This window comes from Diuraphis noxia, unplaced genomic scaffold, assembly GCF_037042655.1.
Source record: "Diuraphis noxia isolate RWA-SAM2 unplaced genomic scaffold, SU_Dnox_SAM2 contig0001, whole genome shotgun sequence".
In the NCBI taxonomy this organism is placed as follows: domain Eukaryota; kingdom Metazoa; phylum Arthropoda; class Insecta; order Hemiptera; family Aphididae; genus Diuraphis; species Diuraphis noxia.
The window spans coordinates 32651281-32666583 of NW_028301711.1; the positions used below are offsets into that span (position 1 = coordinate 32651281).

General features: G+C 29.9%; 1 protein-coding gene across 1 annotated transcript; it reads left to right on the top strand.

Moving 5' to 3' along the window:
• Nucleotides 1–5676: 5676 nt before the first annotated feature.
• Nucleotides 5677–12909, top strand: LOC107161377 (CASC3 exon junction complex subunit). Its single transcript, XM_015507765.2, has 7 exons — nucleotides 5677–6250; nucleotides 6342–7012; nucleotides 8614–8804; nucleotides 8901–9272; nucleotides 9343–10223; nucleotides 10759–11336; nucleotides 11667–12909. The coding sequence occupies exons 2-7, from the start codon at nucleotides 6362–6364 to the stop codon at nucleotides 11844–11846; spliced, it is 2853 nt and encodes a 950-aa protein (XP_015363251.2). The 5' UTR covers nucleotides 5677–6250; nucleotides 6342–6361; the 3' UTR covers nucleotides 11847–12909.
• Nucleotides 12910–15303: the final 2394 nt, after the last annotated feature.

Sequence of the window (15303 nt, forward strand, 5' to 3'; positions counted from 1 at the left end):
TATAACTTATAACTTTAACTTATTAGTTTTTGGTCAACTTTAAAAATATTAATAATACACTACAAAATTATTTTTTAATTGAAAATGACAATTTACAAAAAAAGATTCTTCTGTACACAAATTGTTGTAAGTAGGTACGTTTGTAATACGGAGCTGTCAGGTTGGTGTACCAAACATATAGTAAATATAGTAATATAGGTAACTAATAACATAGTGAGCAAGATCAAGATATGTGGCATTAGTCATTAGACTAGTTAAATTAATATTATTAAGTAGTATACCTACCTATAATTTATAAGCTTATTAGACTAAAAATTAATGAAGTATCAGTGCTAGAAAGGGATAAGATTTTTTTACATTAAACATTTAAAGTTATTATATAAAATATTATTATAATATGGTGGCTCCGGACTGACGGTAGTTGAAAATCGAATAATGTGTATAGCTACCAATAGCTAATTTTTCCCACCAAAAGCAACGACATGTATTGCGTCATAAATCGTTTTGATAAAATGCGATATAATTTATTGTAAATTTGTAACAATATAACAATAATGTAATACAAGTCGGTCAAAGTGTATTATAACAACGTGGTCCACTTGCGGTCTCCTGGGTCTAGTTGTCGCTGTCTGCGGAATAATAATAATCATTGTTATTATTAATATATTATTATTGTTATTATTATTATTATTAATTTATTATGATGTCGGAAGCGCGCAGGTGAGAGTCGTGTTGCAAAATAATAACAATACACTGAAACGGACGAGTGGTGGAGGCTATAATATAGTAAACGGCGTGAGTGTTGGATACTTTCGTCCAATATTGGCTTTACCGACATCATGTAATTCATTAATATAATAATTAATAATTGATAAATTTGAATGAAAATTAATGCAAAATTCGTTCGACCTGTTCACGACTGTCTATGCAATAGACTCTATGGGAACAACTATAATAATATGGAGCCTGGGATACTCATCTATTTAGCATTTAACGGAACACCAAATTGATCATTTTGTTTATAGAAAACAAAATGTACAATTTAATCACACTATAGCACGTTTACTTTATAGTCTATGGTAGTCCTAAATGTATTGTTGTCTACTTTAAGTGTATAGACAGTGATGGCACAACCAGATGCCAGATGATGTATGGATTATAACACTCCTCTCCCACATTGGCGCACATACGGGGATGCCAGGGGGTGCTTATCACCCCTAAATCTTAAATTAGCACCCTCAAATTATTTTGAGTTAATGATATTGTTTAAAGTGTGATTTTGCATTTAGAATGAACTAATTTCAGTTTATATTGGTAATGCATTAACTTTTACTAAAAAATTTTGTTTTCGTATAGGTACTGCAATGTCTATCGAAATGATGATTAATTGATATTATCTAAAATAGTTTAGTTTGATGGTATAGACATTTTCAGCCATCTATTCTTAGTTAATAGTTTTTTAATATAGTGTTCTCGCTTCAGTGACAGCATCATTTATATTAAATTATTTTATTTTATCATTATTTCCATTTTTGAACATAAATACCAACAATTTATTAATGAGGCGTCAAGTAGTAAATGTAACTTGTTTCAATATTTCCAGTACCTACATTTATATCGAGTAAAAAAAATTGAATAAAAACTGATAAGAGTAGTGAAAATGTAGACGACCCTGATTGCAACACTTGTTTATTTAAGAATATTATAATAGTCGTTATAATAATCGGTTATAGCCTTATAGGATATATTGAAAATCATATTCATTAATTTGAGACATTTAATGTAGTAATTTTTTGAAATAGTAAGTGTAACCGTATAGGTTTTGTAGGGAGAGTAAGTCCCCCACTAGTCATTTTGAGGTAAAAGATTTTAGCACTTCCAAGTGTGAATGTGAAATTGAATGTGCGCCTATGCTCTCCCATCATCAGAAATTTTGTTTTTTCGATGCCAGTATATTATCTCTTAAATGATATAATAGATGTATATTGTATATATGTTACTGTGAATGTCCGCTGTTGGTGAATGCTGACAGTCACCCGTTAATGTCGTCGTACACTAAAATTATTAGTAAATGTTTGCTTATTGATTAAATTTGAGATTTAATCGCCCACCCCCCCCCCCCAGGTTTGCTATTTAGCCTCGGGGGGTTGGGGGCCGAGCCCCCATCCCCCCATTCAACGAGAGGTCCGTAGGACCTCGAGTTTGGCGACCGGAGCCGGTAGGCGAAGGGAGCTACTATACACTTATTTTACTTTAATGGTAGGATTCTAAAAATATACTATAATATACTTATGTTATTTTAACAGGTGTGATTACAATATGTCAATATAGCTGATAATAATTGCAAAATAACTTAATATAGCTTATTCTATAATCATAGAGATAATTTAATATGCTATATGCATATTAGTAATAATACCTATACAATTTGGTAATAAGATAATAAAATTATAAAATATATTATTTAGCGATATTGATGTAAATATAGAACGAAAACCAATTAAAATGTGCTTTCTTTTCTTAAATATCCTAATTTATAATAGTTATATTATATAATATTTAATTTTTAAAATAATTATAATTTAAGATTGTCATCGGGAAAAAAAAAAAATCTAAAACCGTTTTACGCGCTACGCACGGCAGTAGTGTACAATAGTGTTGCGCGCATGAGTATAAACATAAGATCGCAAACTTTGAGGGGCTATAACTTCCAAAATAATTGTCTCCACGCAAAAATTCAAACAGTTTCGAAATCAGCGTTGAAAAACACGTCTTTTAAAAAACAAAATCGTAATTCGTGAGGTGCGTGGTAAAGTGCATTTGTTCCATAACTCGTAATAACCATACTCGTTGTAGACGTATATTTTAACATACAATCATATTATGAGCTTTGTGCCGGGACCTAACGTTTTGCTCGTTGTAAGCAGTATCTCGTTCTAAGCGATGCTCGTTATAGATATTTCTACTGTATATTCAACTATAGTACCTACTATATTACTATAATATTATTTTATATGTGCGAATACGTACCTACTACCTACCAAGCACGTATCCAGGATCAATTTGTGGGGGGGGGGGTGAACCCCTAAATCCCCCGTCTGTATACGAGCCTGCTATCTACCTATGTCAACATTGACCAACACATTACTGTGTAGGTATATCAACATTTACCAAAATCCTAACGTAAATGTCAACTCTGTAAATCTCTGTATTACCTATTTTAATTTTTAAATATTTACCAATTTAATAGGTGTATGTTAACATTCGCCTAGTATAGTATAAGTCAAACCATTTCATCAAAAATCTATATTACCTATATTATTTTAAAAATTTTATATTTTTTAAATTTTTTATACCTAAATACTTAATAAATATAGTTATATATTAAATAATTATAATTTATTTCACATATTTTAAATGTACAAATGACTAAGAAATTTTAGAATAATAGGTACCTATACTTATTTACATAGATTAGGTACATATTTTGTACATTTTTTAACTGAACAATTTTGTTTATTTCATATAATATTTACTCATTTTTAGTTTTTAATATGTACTTATAAATCCGTATATACATCTGAGCATTGGTAATTATGAATGATCATTAAAATTTGGAAATATTCATATTTTCATATTTTTTTTTATTCTTAGGTACCATTTTGTGTACCAAATGATATACATATGACCAAACTTCTATAATTATTTTATTGTTTTGATTCATTATATATATATTTTTAAATTATTATTCATACTTTTTATATTTTGAACTTTAATTATTTTCTAAATATTTTATTACTAATAAATTATTCTTTCTCATCACATTTCTTATAAATTTTTATATTTTGGGTTTTTAAAAATTTTAGTACTTACTAAAATATAATACCTATTAATCCACAAAAATTTGATCCCTATTTTTATTATTAGGTAATAATTTAATATTTACGGGACATCCCTATCTCATTTTTTTTTTTACCTAAGTTACCTACTCTATTTACTTACATAATATTACATGTAGCCACTAGCCATAAAAAATAGATTTATTATACATAATTTACACAGGGCGTATTTGAGGGGGGCGATGGAGGTGATTGCCGAGGTATATTTGCCTGAGCTAGTAGTCCTTCTTTGTGTTGCCTCCAACTTAGTTGTACTCTGAAACAAGTAGACAAATTTGTTACATTTATGGCATTAATTTATGTTGTCTATCTTAAATATGGGTAATAAAGCATATTTTATGTTTTAATCTTTAATATAATGAGTTAATTGACCTATGATACAATTTTAAAGTCACAATTAAAATTCTTTAACTTTATGTGCATTTCCTCATAAATTATTTTCTATATTTTGATTTTTAAGCGAGTTATAACTGTTAGGTATAAAAATTTTTAAATTGCTATATTTATTATTCGTTAAGTCGTAATTGATTTAAAATTTGAATATCACATGAAAACCAACGAGAGAACACAAATAATGTCCGTATTATTTAGTTAGATCATTGGTCAATTATCTCTGATATTGGAACCAGTGGCGTAATTACGGGGGGGAGGGGATTTGGGTGTCGTATCCCACCCCATGACCTTTTTTTTTAAGATTGATTAACTACATACCTATGTACTTCATTATCTAATAATATTATTATTTTTTTTTTATATATAAATGTATATATTGAAATCAAATACCTCGGCGAATTAATATTATTATAAATTGCCTATATTTTATACATTATAGAAATAATACAAAAAAAAACAAATCCTTTATACTAGTTGTACATAAATACTTCATACCTAGTTCGTTTTAAATGCAGCCACGCAAGTTTAGAAGTATCACTATTGCAATATGAATATGTTTTGTGTAAGTTTTGAGTTGGTTTATGCATTGTGTGGTGGTACAAAAATAAACCACCGAGCAGTAAAGTATTATTTTATCGTGGATCGACGACGATCGAAAGAATATTGTCATATCTGTCCTATCTTATCCTATCCTAATATTTTTCCGTAGTCATATTGAACTAAAAATAACTTATCGATTTGTACACTTAATCGGAATTTATTCCATGTCTCATGTGTACATAAATATATTACTCTGAATTCTGAAAGGTGCTTATAATAAATACTTTTTAATTTTTTTTATGGGAGGGGGGTATAGCCATATAGGTAAAATGTTAAAATATTTTATCCCCCCCCCCCCCCCACAAACATGGCCAAATTACGCCACTGATTGGAACTAAAACTAACATCACAAAATTTGAAGTAATGAACGAAGTTTTAGAATGTTATCGTGTTAAAAATACAGTGACAAGGACATACGCTGGAAGTTAGTATGACGTCCTATTATCAAAAGTACTAGGTAATTACACAAACACGACCTCTAAACTAGTGAGTTTCTTTAGTTTCGACGATCATTTTACCATATAGCCAACGATTATTATATTGACAACGGTGGCACTACAGTTAGAGGCAACACAACAAAGGACGGGCGACTCTGGCTGCTTCAACATAGAATTATTATATTACGAACATTTTTTATGAAATACGAGCTCTACATTCTACCTCCTGCCACGTGTCGCGGCTTACCTCCAAAACCATGGTAGCCACCACATTATAGCAATTCACCACATAACCACAATATATCGTCACCGCCGTTATCAGCGGTAACCGGTAAGCAGTTCAATGTTCAATACAATTTGTTCAACGACGTACGAACGGTATGCAGCCATGCAGACCACACTACGCGTAATCGGCCGCCGCCGTAATTCCTCGTTCGGCCGAGGTCCAAGATAATACCATCGTTATTCGTTATCGCGTTTCGCGTGGTGATGCATTGGTGCTTGCCCCGGCACCCTTCCGCTCGTTGTTGAGTCTTAAACGTTAAATTATTAAATGTTGCAATTTGTTATGACATTCGTCAGTCAGCGCTTGTAATCGTCTAAAAAACGGAAATCCGTTTATGTCGACAACGCCCGATCTTTAAACCTGCATTTTTTGCGTGTTTTCCTCTCCGCACTCGGTCACGCACAACGGCATCACTTGCACCTTCCATTTGCCGCCGCCGTCAGCCGACTCGATTTTTCCGTCTTCGTCTTTGTTTTTCGACGTCGGTCGAAAAAAATCATTTCGAAGAACCTGTTCAACGATTCGGTAAAATTTTTCGCGTCGTGTTTTGCGTTTTGTTTTGTTTTCTCTTTTTTTTCTTTTTCACAACCCTAGGTTTCTTACTGTTGCTGCTACTATTCTTATCGTCATAAACGGTGAGTAATTTTACTTTGTATTTCGTACAACGTACAACCATTTTACAGTAAGTCATTCAAATAATAATTTTGTGGACATTTTTACAAACAGTTGAACGTTAGATTTTTATAATGGAGAGTACTGCCGTCAATGTGAAAGAAGAAGACACTGCCTCAGTTGTCGCCAACGCTGCTGCCACCAGTACCGCTACCAGTGAGTCAAATGCGATATCAGTGACTGATGAAATTGTTCCACCCATTAAGTTAGAGAAGGAAATGATTATGAATATAGATGACGTTGAACAATTGGTGGACAGTGAACTAGTCGTGGTGTCAAATGAAACTGCAATTGCTGTTGATGTCACTAGTAACAATCCCAAAATCGAAGAAGATCAATTAAATTTAGCCATGGCATCTACAACGATATCAACTGATAAAGTAGATGAGATTAAACACAATCTAGAAGAAAAAGTTTTGGATGAACAACAGAAACTGGCAACAGATACAGTTGAAAAGGATATAATAAACAATGAAAAATCTGATACAAATCTAGATATCTCTATTAAAACAAAATCTGAGTCTGATGAATTAAATAACTCAACAATTGGTAGTGTATTTGAAGATGCTGTTGAGTATATTATAAATGATGAAAAAGACAATATTGTAAAAAAACAACCTCAAGATGTAATTCAAGAGGAAAATGTTCGTGATGATGAGAACAGTTCGCAACAAGAAGTAGAGAGAGGTGATGGTGAAGAGGAATCTGGAGAAGAAACCAAAGATGTGAGTAATAATTAAAGTTAATAATCTATGTATTATTTATTGTACTTTTAGCACAGTACAACTGGCCCTAAATATGTGTCAATTTTAAAGATCTTATTTATGCACTTTAATTAATAATGCTCAAAAATAGTTATTCAAAAACTTAATGTAGGTTTACTAACACTCTAGATACCTACCAATGTTTAAAATAATTAGAAAAATACCTCCCTACTTAACTACATAAATTAAAATTAATTTCCAAACAGAAAGCTAGTTGAGTTTTAAGTATTTGGTGAATTTGAAATCAGTAAACTTTATTTATACTATTTATTCAATAGGTAGGTACTCTGTACAGAATTTTTTAAGAATTTTACATTAATTACACCCTTTTATAGGTACACCATAGCTGTTAATAGCTAAAGGGATTTGACATCACGATTTTCTGTCTTAGTCTGACCGATATGCGACATAAATAGTCTTGACAACAAATACAAATTTATTTTTAGAGTTCTTATTGTTACATTAGAATATGTGATCATTCGCTACATTGGCAAAAAATACGTCTAAAATCCTGTATTTCTGACCTCGTTATAATTTTCAAGTATATAATTACAAAAATCATTGTTTTATGCATGCATGTTTAGTAATTTTATTTAAAAAAAAAAATGTAATAGGTATGTAGCAGAAAATTATATACATTGGACTCATAAATGAAATGATAAAAATGATATAAGCCATATCATGAAGTAAAATTGATATTTTAGATAAGAAAAATAAAAACCCAAACATTATTTTTACCTCTATAGTCAGTCCGGGAATGTTAGTCGTAATAATAACCTAACCAGCCATAATAATCGTAATAATATAAATAATAACATCATTAGTCCCATTTTGGTTGAAATGACCACAATGTATCTATGATATCTTACTTGTATCTCAGTTTACTCTATATATAAAGAATTAAATGTACTAAGAATATTATTATATTATTACGATTAGGTTATTATTTAATATTATTTAAAGGTATACTGAGTATCAATGTTTGAAATGTAAAATATAAATTAAAGGTGTATACAAATTGAGGTCATTTTGACCATAGTGCTGCTAACTCTGAGTTGATAATTAACTGCTCTGGTGTATATTGAGGTGTACTTATGTAATGTAAATTTCTTATACAATTCTGTGCTGAATAGCCTACCTACCTTATTATTTAATTCATTCTTTTCCAACAAAATTCCATGAAAATATTCTACTGTCTTCAGATTTACTCATGGATATTCTTAAATATCTATTTTATTTTTATTGTCTCCTTAGTTCAACCTTCACTAAATTATGATAAAATAACTAGCCTTATCTACCATAAAATTTTATTTTATTCTGTTTAAAATAAATCTATTTGAACACCATACTAATTTATTATCCATATTATCTATATTATTCTGTACAACAAGATAATGCAAGATTCTTCGCGTTTCACTGCACCGTGCTATCAAAACCAATTCACTTATAGCATGATGTATGGGGATACATAGAAGAATCAATTTTTGTCGCATAGTGGCACATACTCTTGCACTGAATATAGTTTTAATATAATTCTTTATCTGGTTGTTATTCCATTTAAGCCTGCAGCACCTGCAGAACCTGTAGTACCCGTGCCCGTGGACGATGATACTAATGATCCACAATACATACCTAGACGTGGACGATTCTACGAACATGATGACCGCATGGCATATAGTACAACAAGCTCTGAAGGATCAGAATCAGATAATGGATATGAAGAAGATTCAGCAGATGATGATGAAGTTTCTGAGTGAGTAGTTTATTTCTGATTAAAAATTATGGTTTTAAGTATGTACCTACCTATGGTATTAAATAAATATTAAATTTTATTTTTAATAATTATTAGTCGCCGCCGTATTAGAAGACGACATACAGGCATTAAAAAACAAAAGTCAGTGACCCCAGTAGATACTGTTGAAAACGCTGCTTTAGAAGTTGGGGATGGAACTCTGTCTACTAAGAAAGTCTTGGCCATATCTAAAGTTGCTGCTGCAACAAAAGAATTAGAAACTTCTGTAGCTGTTGAAGGAACAGCTAAAAAACCCAGTGTAGGTTCTAGAAAAACTCGTGATTTAGATGCTCTTGATAAGTGGACACATGATTTGTATGATGAAAACGAGCAAACACGCAAAAGCCGTGATGAGTTACTGGCCTCTTATGGATATGATATACGTGAGGAATCAGAAGCACCTCGTGCTCGACGCCACCATAAATATGGGTAAGTTAATGATAGCAACCATTTATACATAGTCTTAATATACTAACATTTACAATTGTTTTCATTTTAGGCGAGCTGCCACTTCTAAATATACTCGTAGTTGGCAAGATACAAAAGCTTACATTGGTGCTGGTGGCCAACAGTCCATGAAAGTTAAGCGTGGAGGTTTGGTTCGACGCAATGTGGGTGGTCCAAATAAAAACATAAACAAATCTACAACTGATGAGTACACCACTGAATTTCCCGCTTTGGATGATACAAAAAAATCAAAGCCTAATGCTTCAACTGGGTCTTCTGCAGTTGTAGAAGTCTCAGGACAAAATCATGAACAACAACCAAAAACTCTTATTCAGAATGAAGATAAAAAATCTGTTGCTCCAGCTGTGGAAACTAGCCAGGCTCGGCATCACACTCCGTCATCCCGATCAACTTCAAAATATAATACAACTTCCCCTACAAATCGAAACAGTCGCCAGGAGCAGCAAAATGGTGGATCTTCTTCGTCATCGCCATCGACTAATAATAAAAACTATTTCAATCGTCCTTCAACAGAGTCTCCAATTAGCAAAGAAAAAGTTGCTCAAGTAAATCGAGACTCTCCTTCTGCAACAGCAAACTCAAACTTCTTCAACCGAAAACCACATCAAAACAGTGGTGGCCATAATTATAAACCACAACACTTCAACAGTGGTCAAGGTGGCCAAGGACATAACCAGCAACATCAAAATTCTTCACCTTCAATACCTCGTAGCCGTAACTTCCATCAACATCATACTTCACAACAATATAATCGTGATAGATATTTTTCTAAGGGATCAGCACCATTATCTTCATCCAGTTCAAATCAACACAACTACGATCAGCAGCATCATTCTGCAACACCTAATACTGCTGGCACAGGACGTACACAACATGGTGGTGGACATTATCAAAATTACAGTAATCGTCAATGTTAGTATTCTATCATAAAACAAGTTATCATTTTTAATTTTTTCAAATATTCTTCAATTATAATATATTATACGATTCAATAATTTATGTTGATACTATGATTTGTTATTAAGTATAATAATTCATCAGTCCCTTCACTAATACTTCTAAAATATTTTAACCATTTGCTTCTCTATTATTATATTTTTGTATTTTATAATATCATTTGCAAGTAACCATACATCTTTAGGAAACCCTTTGCTGACATTATTTTAAAATTAAATAATTATATATTATAAATATCAAAATGTAATCTTTTATAACCATTTTAAGTAACATACAAGATATAAAGCATAAAAAGTGCATCAGTAAAAAGTTTTAATTACCAATAGACCTATCACCTATAGTTATTTGCCTGAGTTTAACCTCTCGAATCTAAACTTATTTTAAATTTATACATTCTCTGTAATAGCTATACTGTAGTACCTAAAAAGTATAGAATTATAGGTGCTAATATTTTATAAGTTAATAATAACTCAAGATATTTCTATTCTAGATGAGAAAGAAAATCAACAAATTGAGCCGCCTGCACCACCAACACCAGTTGTACGAAGTTCAAAACGATATTCAGTTCAAAGTCGCAGGGAACTTCCTGACCCAGTACTAAATTTTGGTGGAATATCTAAGACATCTCAGCAACAGCCTCCAGCTCCACAGCAACAAAATGGGTTAGTTATGCAAGAACAACAAATGCAACCTACGCCTCAACAATTACAACAACAACAACCAATTCAAATTCATCAACAACCACCACCTTTGCAAATACAACAGTACCACCAACCCTTACAACAAATACATCATGGTATGGTGCTTGATCACAACACTGGTATGATGGTTATGGCTACTGCTGATCCATCCATGTACCATCATCAAATGTATGCTACACCCCAGTATGCTTCTGGAGTTCCACCAGGTCCAGCAGCTGGAAGTGCTGATGATCAAAATGCAGCAGCAGCAGCTGCTGCAGCTGCTCTTCAGATGCTTGCTGCTCAGGCAGCTGTTTACCAACCAGTACCAACAGGTGCTACAGGTGTAACATCACCACCACCTGGAACACAATCCTTACAGCAACCAGTAAGCTTATTATTATAATTATTGGCTTTAATTTAAATGTTTTTTATGCCCTATTTTTAATGTTGTGTCTTATTTATTTTATTTTGTCTTTAATATAAAAGTTATAGATATATGTATACAAATTATGTTAATACATTCTTCATAATCTTAGTACTATATTATACTTCAATTATTGTATCATATAAAAGTATATTAGTGTATAATGTACATTTATAAAGTATATTCTTCGTCAATACTAATATATTATTAAATGTATGAACATTTTTGACAATATGATTTAATAATTACAAATATTAAAACTGTTATCATATTTATGAATTTTTTTTCTAGGAAACCTTCATGACTACTTACTATCAACCACAGCAACAGCCACAACAACAACCTCCTCCAAGACGGGTTAATCTTGCTATACCCATAGTGGCACCACCTCCAGAACCTATTCAACAACAAGGGAATTTGAAAACTAATTTATCTACTACACCACCTCCTACAACAGCTTCAACCAATTGAGAATAGCTTCCATAACTAACTCATAACTAATATACAATATTGAAATTTTTTTTTAACATTTCTTAGTTTTATACACTTATCACTTGGCTAATAATTGGTTTATACTTTTTATCATTATTTTAGATAATGACATCAACTATTTCTGACCTAAATTTTGTTTTTAAATATTTTTTTTATTAAAATTAAATTATTTTTTATTTTCGTTCAAGAAACGAATCCAATTATAGTTAATTTTTTAAGAATGCATTACTACAGTGCTACAGTTGATTTCATAATATACAGATAAGCCATAGGAGTTTTCAGTAGCTAAAATTCCTATTCTATGGCTTTACTAGTATATTGTAAAATCAATTATACCATATTTCATTTTAGCTTAATAGTTGTTTTATTGTTTGTTTTTCTATATTATTGTATCATTATCAATAATCAATTAAAATACCAATAAACCATTAAAACTAAGACATTTTTTTTTTATCACATATTATTGTATTTTAAATAAAATATAAAATTATAATTGAGTAATTACAGTGACCAATATTATTTAAGCGTATATGTCATAAGGTACATTTATTTCCATACAAATAAGTAATTATAAACAAATTAAAAACTATAATTAGGGTTTATTAAATTATAAAATAATAAATATACCCAATAATAATCAACAATTAACATGAATTTTTTAATTCATTAATCGGTAATATTAAACAGTTATTAAAATAGCAAAAAAAATTTCTAATTTTAGCTATTTTAGTTATACTTGTATAATTATCAATCTGAATTCATGGTTTTATTTTTATTTTGTCACAATGGTCAAGGTATTTAAAATGTCAATAATTTACTAAGAGACTTTATTTATATGTTTTGTATTGCATTTTATTATTGCAGAAATTTAAATTAGGTTGGATGCTCTAATGAGTATAAGAACAGAATGATTTTCTATATAGACTAAATGGCTAATTTTTAGATTGTGTCAGGCCTGACTACCTTATCAATAAGCTTTGTGTGAAAATATTATATTATGACCTCTTACACAAAATAAAAATAATATAATGCAATGCTTTTATTTGTCATATTTTTTTTTTGTCCTAAGATTTGGATAGATAATTGTCATAAAATTAAAGTAAAACAAAAACTGACAATTTTGAATTGTTATGCTAACATTTTACTCTAATGTTTATTGAGTATATCTATTATCTCATAAGTCATAATGTTATAAAGAAAGTTCTAAAAATGCCTACCACTTTTAGTTAGTGAATTTAAGCAGAATATATCTAATGAATAAAAAGCTGGTAGGTCGTGGATTTCGCTCTGCTGTACAGTAGTAACCAATTGTGTTACTGTAATGCATGGAATTAAATTTGAATCCAATGATATTATATCATTGTATACGAAAAACGATTCTGAGCGGAGACGGTTTATTTGTCTAGGATATTTTATAGATTATTAAAGATTTTCAAATCTTAGATTTAAAAAGAAATATTTATATGAATTTCTATCTAAGATAATTTGAACATTGCCGTAATTTTTACATATTTAGTCAAAATTTGAACTTTAAACGCTTATAAACAAAAAATGCGACTATGATTTTATTTTATTTTTCAACTGCTATTGTAAAAATATGTTAGGCGCCTAGTATTACATTTTCAAGCTTTTCTACCCAACAAATAAATTTTTATCGATATTAATTTCAAAAAAAACTAAAGATGATTGAAAATTGTATTTGCCTATAAATAGTTCAACTTAAGTTGTAATTTTTTGATAGAATATACTTATATAAACATTCATTGAAAATGTTATGTACCTATGGTCATTTGTTTTTAAAGTTACATCAAAAACCAAAATTGATTTTGTCGAAAACTGACTGTGGGTAAAATTTCCTGTTTTTCCCTTAATTTTTAGTTTTGTTTACCTGGATAATTTTTTACTTCTAACTCCCCAAAATACCAACTAGATTCACTTTTTGGTCAAACGAGGTACTAAAGTCGAAAATCAAAGCACTTTTACTGCCCCAAAACATGATGACAGGCACAAAAAAAAACACACACATCATGGTAAAATTAATACATTCCTCACTCCGCTCAGAATCTACAATTATGATATCACCAGTGCTGATAAAACATAAATTTCAGAAAAAATGTTATTTGAGCAATTCTATGACATATTAACTAGACTTGAGTATTATTATAAATTTCATAATCCACTGTTTGGAATACTTTTAGAACACTGTATTCCAAAAAGTACTGCTATATTTTGAATATATATATTGCAAGTACATATTTTAGCTATTTAATACTTTTATAATATTAAGGCAGTTTGAGTATGTTTATTTTAATGGTTTACTTTTCTTGAAGAATGGTGATGCGCTAGGTCAACCAGTTTTCGTCAGAACGCGGACTCGTGGTACATGTTTTTGGTGAAATGACTACGATTAAAAGCACACTGCTTACAAGCGTTGACTTGTCTATTTGCACCTATGAGCACAGAATAAGGAATAATATTATAATTTATATAATTCTTAAGTTGTGGCCTAAGTATAGTAGATATATTTATTAGTTTACCCTGTCTTAAGAGGAAGTCATACCCTCATTTGTTGTTTCCGTCTTACAATCACATAATACATCAAAAAGTACGTCCAGCTCCAAAATTTTCAATTTTATGTTGTTAGCTTAAATATGACTTATTGATGAATTTACCAATTATAAAACTTATATGTAAGAAAATTATCTGTGTTTTTTTTATTAGCTTTTTAAGATATTTAAATTTTTAAATAAGTTAAAACTATAAGTATGTAAAATTATCTGAAAATGCTATTGCTTTTTGAGTTTAATTGGCTATTTCATTAATGTTTAAGCTAAACTAACGGAATTGGAATAATAAGACTTGGCTGTAGGTTGCTTACAGAAATACATACAATGACATTTATTAATACAAATTAATTTGTAAACATTAAGTATTTTATTTTTTACAAACAGTAAAAAGAAAAGTTATTATAAACAATTAGGTTTTAAAAAAATTTAAAAAAGCATTTGTAACATTTTAGAATTCTTACTGATCTTAGATCTTCAACATTATCATATAAACACTCCATACATAATAAATTTTCAATAATTATTCAAAATTTTCTTCTTCAGCATTCCCAAAATTACAATATACTAATATTTTATGATTTATTTTAATTTTATAAATTATAAATAATCAGGTATATAGTCAAATAAAATATATTTTAACATGAGCTAAAATTTTTAATTTTCTCAAAGACATATAACTATAATTTTATGAAAATCGGTACAAAAGATATTTAGAATACTTAAATTAGTATTTTAAAATAATAAAATTTGGAATAATATATTTATATAGTTTTATAATTTTTAATATATGAATATGTTTCATTGATATTTATTTATTCCATTGATTTATTCAAATAAATCCAAGTCTTAAAGTTTCAGATTGAAACTAA

Coding starts and splice junctions, on each gene's coding strand:
- LOC107161377 (XM_015507765.2), top strand. CDS start 6,362: ATGGAGAGTACTGCCGTCAATGTGAAAGAAGAAGACACTGCCTCAGTT. Junction 9,273..9,342: donor CGACGCCACCATAAATATGG/GTAAGTTAATGA, acceptor TTTTCATTTTAG/GCGAGCTGCCACTTCTAAAT. Junction 11,337..11,666: donor CACAATCCTTACAGCAACCA/GTAAGCTTATTA, acceptor TTTTTTTTCTAG/GAAACCTTCATGACTACTTA.